Source organism: Pyrgilauda ruficollis, unplaced genomic scaffold (genome assembly GCF_017590135.1).
Source record: "Pyrgilauda ruficollis isolate IOZ18807 unplaced genomic scaffold, ASM1759013v1 scaffold141, whole genome shotgun sequence".
Lineage (NCBI taxonomy): Eukaryota > Metazoa > Chordata > Aves > Passeriformes > Passeridae > Pyrgilauda > Pyrgilauda ruficollis.
In genome coordinates, this window is record NW_024512655.1 from 1,035,348 (window position 1) to 1,042,145 (window position 6,798).

The 6,798-nt window shown below is 60.9% G+C and overlaps 1 protein-coding gene across 2 annotated transcripts in view; it reads left to right on the top strand.

The window, feature by feature from the left end:
- Nucleotides 1-1,255: 1,255 nt before the first annotated feature.
- The window catches only part of SAMD11 (sterile alpha motif domain containing 11), a 76,328-nt gene continuing 70,785 nt past the window's right edge, over nucleotides 1,256-6,798 (top strand). The window contains exons 1-3 of one of the 2 annotated variants that reach the window (XM_041460299.1): nucleotides 1,256-1,431; nucleotides 1,945-2,747; nucleotides 4,131-4,222. In XM_041460299.1, the coding sequence (XP_041316233.1) occupies nucleotides 1,418-1,431; nucleotides 1,945-2,747; nucleotides 4,131-4,222 (909 nt within the window). In that variant the 5' untranslated portion in view covers nucleotides 1,256-1,417. Of the gene's footprint in view, nucleotides 1,432-1,944; nucleotides 2,748-3,112; nucleotides 3,317-4,130; nucleotides 4,223-6,798 lie in introns of those variants that run through there. The other variant, XM_041460300.1, reaches the window with a different exon arrangement.

Consider the following 6,798-nt stretch of genomic DNA (forward strand, 5'->3'; position numbering starts at 1 on the left):
AGCCACTTCTCACTCTCTGGAAGGCAAGGCCAATCTGCCCCCACTTCACCCTGCAAGAAGGCAAGTCAGGGGACACAGCCTGGGACAAAGCTGGGAGCTTTGTGTGGTTCTGGGAGCTCTGAGGCAGAGCTCACACAGAGCTCTCACTGTTCTGCCACCTGCTAGAGACTCGTGGGCCACATTTCTTGTCCCATGTTTAGGGGATAATTTATTTTTGTTCCCATCCTGGGTAGGATTCTTCCTGCCCAGTCGGCCCCACTTTGGCACCCAAAGGCAGGGAACTCCATCTTGTTGAGGTGACATTCCTGGAACAACCACACAACTTCATTTTGGGCCACCTCGTCCTCTCGGGGCAATTCCACATGGACCTCGTGCTGTGTCTGCCACAGCTTGTGACAGAAAACAAATTCACCCCATGTGTCCGTCTGTGTGTCCATCCCTCCACCCATGGATCCACCCATGGATCCACTCATCCGTCCATGGATCCATTCATCCATCATCCATGGATCCATCCATCCCTCTCTCCATGGATCCATCCATCATCCATCCATCCATCCATCCATCCATCCATCCATCCATCCATCCATCCCTCCATGGATCCATCCATCCATTCATCCCTCCATGGATCCATCCATGGATCCATCCATCCATCCATCCATCCATCATCCACCCATGGATCCATGGATCCCTCCCTCCATGGATCCCTCCATGGATCCATCCATCCCTCCATGGATCCATCCATCCATGGATCCATGGATCCATCCCTCCATGGATCCATCCCTCCATGGATCCATGGATCCATCTATCCATCCATCCATCCATCCATCCATCCATCCATCCATCATCCATCCATCCCTCCATGGATCCATCAATCCATCATCCATGATCCATCCGTGATTCATCCATCCATGGATCCATCAATGGATCCATCCATCCATCCATCCATCCATCCATCCATCCATCCATCCATCCATCCATCCATCCCTCCCTCCATCCCTCCCTCCCTCCCCGCTGGAGCCAGGTCCCACCTGCCGGGCACTGCCATCACGCCGCAGGGGGTGCAGAGGGGCGGCAGCAGCGGGGCTCGGCCGTGTCCCCGCGGGGCCGGGTCCCCCCGGTGTCCCCGGGCTGGCGGCAGCCGGCGCTGGCCCCGCCGTCCGTCGCTCACCCCCTCGCCGCCGCCGGCGCGGCGCTTCCCAGCGCCTCCGCTGTTTAAATGGGCCAAGTTAGAGAAGCGGCGGCGGCGGCGGCGGAGGGAAATCTTGTTTGCTCGGAGTCTCCGAACTGTGCGGTGACTTCTGAGCACCGATCAATACGTGTCTGTCCCGGCTCGGGGGCCCGGCCCAGCCCGGCGCGGCGCTCGGGGGCTGCGGGCGGCGGCGCGGGGAGCGCGCAGCTGGCGGGGATGGCACTGTAGATGTCCGTGTGTCTGTGCGTGTGTAGATGTGCTTATATTTATAGATTATATATATATATATACACAGAGGGATAAGGAGCGTAACACCGCGTTTCTTAAAATCTCCTGCGGGAGCGGGGATTAAAACCCAACTGGCGGGGATCATAAAGGCTTCGGGGGGAGCGGGGCGAGTCTGCAGCGCGCAGGTGAAGGTGGGCGGCCCCGGGGAAAGTTCGCCGCCGCCCGGGTGTCTGGAGCCCCGCGGGCAGAGCCGGCACCGGCCGGGGCTCCGTCCTCCCGGCGGGCGCCGGCGGGGCGGGGAGGGGTCGCGGAGCGGCGGCGGGGGCGCAGCGTTTAATTTTAATTATTGCATATAAATAAATAAACCAGGTGTCAGTTTAAAGGAAGCAGGGGGGCAGGGTGAAAGGGGGCTGGCTGGGCGGCGGGGAACCCTCCAGCCTAGCGAGAAGGTGGGTTGATCTAGGGGAATCAATAAGCTTTTTTTTTTTTTTTTTTTTTTCCTTAAACCAAAATAATGTCTACGGCAGCAGAGACCTCTCCGAGATGTCAGGTATTAGTCCGGAGGGGCAGATCTGCGAGCCACACAGCAGCTCCCGGGTCTACGGTACATTAGGCTCTCCGTGGGAGAGGGATCCCACACAGCTCTGCTGGGGAGCCAGCCCAGGAGATTTGTTCGCGGGCTGCTCCGGGGGATACCAGCCACCTCCGGCACCCGAGCGCCAAAGGTGCTTGTGCTGCTGCTGCTGCTGCTGCTGGCGCATTTCAGCCAAACTCCAGCCAGAGCGAGGGCAAGTTGAGCCGGAGACATTGGAGCCGCTGTGCTTTGGAGACGCCAGGGCGCACGGGGAGCGCGGCGGCACCATGCCTGCTATCAAGAAGGAGCGACTTGACAGAGAAGAGATGGCCCTGGCAGCTTTCAACCAGCCCATGGAAACCTTACCTGACTACCTCGCGCCTCTGGCCGCCGCTGCCATTCCGGTGGTCACCCCGCACCCGCCGGCTTACGAGCAGATCTTTGCCCACCGCGCGTACCTGGGCTTCCACGAGCCCCACCACCCCCACCCGCACCACCCCCACCACCTCCCCGAGGACCTGATGCTGGAGAGGTTTTCCTCCATCCCGGATTTCCAGCCCTTCTTTGACAACGGAGAGCCTTGCATCGAGGTGGAGTGCGGGGAGAACAAGGCGCTGCTCTACATCAATAAGTTGTGCCAAGGGAGCAAAGGACCCTCTATCCGGTACCGGGGAGAGTGGCTCACCCCCAACGAGTTCCAGTTCGTCAGCGGCAGAGAGACGGCCAAGGACTGGAAGCGCAGCATCAGGCACAAAGGTAAAGGCAGCGCTCGCCGGGTGCGGGGTCCCCGCTCCTCCTCACATCCTCCCCTCGCCCCCGTGCTCGGGCAGCGGCACCCGCGGCGAGCCCCGAGCCGAGCCCCCCCCCCCCNNNGGCAGCGCGGCCGGGCCAGGCACCGGCGGGGCGGCGGGCGGGGCGGAGGGGGTGTTCCCCTCGCAGCTGGGTGGTGCGGGACCTCCGCGGCGCCGGCGGCTGCTGACGGGCGCCTGCCCTGCCTCCCTCCCCTCCCCGCCCGAGCCGGCGCCGCAGTCGCGGCTCCGCGGCTCCGCTGCTGCTGCGGCTGCGGGCGGCAGGTGGAGAGCGGGGAGCGGCGCCGGGGGGAGCGGCGGGGGCGGGCGGGCACAGCCCGGGCGGCACGTAATGAGCTGAGAGCCGGAGGGGGCAGCCCGGGGGGCTGAGGAGCCATTAGGAGGTGACTGACACCTCGCCGGGGTTATTGATCGCCGCGGAGCGGGGGCAGCGCTTCGGGGCCGCGCTAATTGTCGCTGCCCGTTTCTTGTGTGGCCGCGCTCCTGCTGCCTTCGGGAAGCCTCAGTTGCTCTGGGGTGAGTCAGGAGGAGCGGGCGGAGGAGCAGCGGGAGGTGCCCGGGGCCGTGCCCGCTGCGGGGGATGCGGGAGCGCCTCCGGCTCGCCGGGGATGCGGCAGCGCCGACCCCGAGCTCGGCGGGGCTGCGGGGGCTGTGCCGGGACCCCCGGGGCCGTACCGGGCTCCCCTCCCTGGGACTCCCGGGGTCTGTGCCGGGCTCCCCTTCCCGGGTCCCCCGGGTGTTCTGCCGGGACCCGTGAGGGCCGTGCCGGGCTCCCCTTCCCGGGACCCCCGGAGGCTGTGCTGGGCTCCGCTCCCCGGGACCCCCGGGAACCCTGGGGTCTATGCCGGACTCCCCTTCCCGGGACTCCCGGGTGCTGTGCCGGGACTCCCGGGGTTGTGCCGGGCTCCGGGGGCTGTGTCGGGCTCCGCTCCCCGGGACCCCCGGGAACCCTGGGGTCTATGCCGGACTCCCCTTCCCGGGACCCCCGGGGCTGTGCCGGGCTCCGGGGGCTGTGTCGGGCTCCGCTCCCCGGGACCCCCAGGGGCTGTGTCGGGACTCGCGGGGGCCGTGCCGGACTCCCCTTCCCGGGACCCCCGGGGCTGTGCCGGGCTCCGGGGGCTGTGTCGGGCTCCGCTCCCCGGGACCCCCGGGGCACAAACTCGGCTGCAGCGGCAGGCGGGGATGGGTGCTGCTAGGCAGGCAAGGGGAGGGCTGTTTATATGGAAGCAGACGCGTGCCTCCCCCTCCCCCCTTCCCTAAATACTTTCCTTTTATAAACGTGCTGATTCTCTTTCTTCTTCTTCTGGTTTTTCTTCTCTTCTGCATATAGGGAAAAGTTTGAAGACTCTTATGTCCAAAGGAATCTTACAGGTACATCCTCCAATCTGTGATTGCCCTGGGTGTCGAATTTCGTCTCCAGTGGTAAGATTATTGTTAAACTATGTGCTTTAGTTAAGACATCTTCCCTCTCCTCTGCCTCCTTCCCTTAAAAAAAAAAAAAATAAATCCCTTTGCTTCGGTGCTGGTGGAACCGTGATGTGTGAGGGTCATGGAGGCTGCCAGAGCCCTGCCTGCACTGCGAGGGTTCCAGCAGTGTTGGAGGGGAGCTGGGAAGCAGAGCAGACGGGAAGAGCGGCGTCTGAGCTGAAGGAAGCAGCACTCGGTGGGATTTTTTGGTTTTCAGGGGGAGCTGTGTGTGCACGGAGGCAAATGATGGAGGAGCCTCTTCCGTGTTCCCACCCCTTGGTATCTGTGCGTTGTGCACAGGTGTGAAAACGGCTAAATAAAGCAAAAGGGAAATGTGATTGTGCCCGCGTGTTAGAGTCGGAGCAGGCACGGTGTACAAACCAGCTTAGGTGAACTGCATGAACTCAAATGCTGACAGCTTGAGCATCGTTCCTGGCATAGTTGTGGCTTTTGTAGATCTTTCCTAATTCACTTTTGGGTTCCTTGTGTATTCTTGCCTTCATCCTGAGACTTCCAAAATCTCTCATCAGCATTTTCGTGGAAAAGATGTTGATGCTATAAATAAAAAGGGACCGAAATCGTAGTAAAGTAAGGCCTCAAAACAGTTAATTGTGTGTAAAAATAACCATAAAGTACAATAACATCTAATTGGGAAGGCAGAGCTGTTGGTTTGGAGGAGTGAGGCAGCTCTTGGTCTGAAGGAACAATAATGACTTAGAACATTGCTAGTAGCACTGTGGAAGCAGATACAAGTGGAAATTCATGTGGTTTTATCCACTGGAAATGTCCCATTTTTGATTTTGTTGCTTGTTTGGGCTGGAGTGGACAGCCTGTGTTCAGATGCAGTGTCTCTGTGATTGGAAAGGACAGAGCTGGAGTTGCAGTCCTTCCTGCCTGGTGTCTCTGTGTCTTACAAACACGGGAAGGGGCTTGGAGCAATAACCAACAGCTCCAGAAATGAAGGGAGAGAGGTGTCCAGCCCCCCACCCCCAGCAATGCCTGCCATTTCACCCCAGGTCTGCTCAAACCTGGCTCTTCCCAGCTCCTGCACTCGGGGGATGTGTGATGTGCTGTGAGCAGCTTTCTCCACCGGGAGTTTGGTCTGTGTGGTCACTTGGGCAGCTCAGAGCCAAGAATCTGCCGTGCCAGGGATGTGCTGCTGTTGTGGGGATGCTGAGGAGTGCCTGGCCAGGTGATGCTGTGTGCTGGACGTGCTGTGTTGGGCTAGCAGTAGCCAAAAGGTCGTGGTGCACTTTGCTAGCCAGCAGCATTTTCAGGAGTTGTGCAGGGGTAGGTGCATTTCCAGATGGGAAACCAGCTCTGCCTGAAACCAGTGTGTGGCACAGCCTTTGAGAACTGCGTTTGGAAAGTGCAGATAGAGGGGGAAAAGAGGTTGGTGCAGTTTCAGGCAAGGAGAAATAAATATTTCTGGACTTGCCTCCCAGTGCTTCCCAGCTGGGAAAGGGGTTTTGGATGTCAGAATTTGCACAGCAAGGGCAGAGCCCAGTGAGGAGCTCTGTCAGAGCTGTTTCTCTGTGCTCCCTGCACTTTCTGTGCCGTACTTAGCTCATGTCCCTGACCAAAGCACAGTTCCACGTTTTGAACCTGAAGTCTTTTGGTAGCGCTTTGGTAGCTCCATCCCCTGCACATCCAGAGCAGTCACACAAGGAGGAGGATTAGGAACTGGGCATGGTTTATATTTCCCCATTTAGTGATTGCCCATTGGAGCACCGCTGAGATCCGAGGGCTGATTCTCCTGAGAAGTAGAAATTATTGACATTTTATAGTGCAGATGACAGAGACTTGCCATGCCTGTCCCGGTAGGGGTGTGGAGATGGGGAGCTGATCCTGTCTGCAGCTGCTTCCACCGCTCTGAAATCATTCCTGGGACAGCAGGAGAACTCCAGCAGTGCCTGTGAGGGGGCAAGGCAGCCCTTTGGGGTCTGCACCTCTGCCCCCTGCTCCCGCAGGCAGCAAAGGCAGCGCTGCGGGGCTGTCCCTGCGGGAGCGGTGCCACCCAGCGTGTGCCCTGTGTGTGTCCCCTGTGTGTGTCCCCTGTGCGTGCCCCCTGTGTGTGCCCCCTGTGCGTGTCCCCTGTGTGTGTCCCTAGCGTGTCCCCTGTGTGTGTCCCCTGTGTGTGTCCCCTGTGTGTGTCCCCTGTGTGTGTTCCCAGCGTGTCCCCTGTGTGTGCCCACTGTGCGTGTCCCCTGTGCGTGTCCCCTGTGGGTGTCCCCTGTGTGTGTCCCCTGTGTGTGTCTCCTGTGTGTGCCCCCTGTGTGTGTCCCCTGTGTGTGTTCCCAGCGTGTCCCCTGTGTGTGTCCCCTGTGTGTGTCCCCTGCCAGCCGCAGCAGCCCGGCGGCTCCGAGCCCCTGCCCGGGTCCCGCCCGCTCGGGGGCAGAGAGGAGGGGTCGGTCTGGAGAGGAAATCGCAGCGAGCCGCAGCCCCCGGGCTGGCAGCGCCCCCGGCCCGGGCTCAGCGCTCCCGGCTCCGAGCCGCGGCCCCCCCGGTTCCCCCCCGGTTCCCCCCCGGTT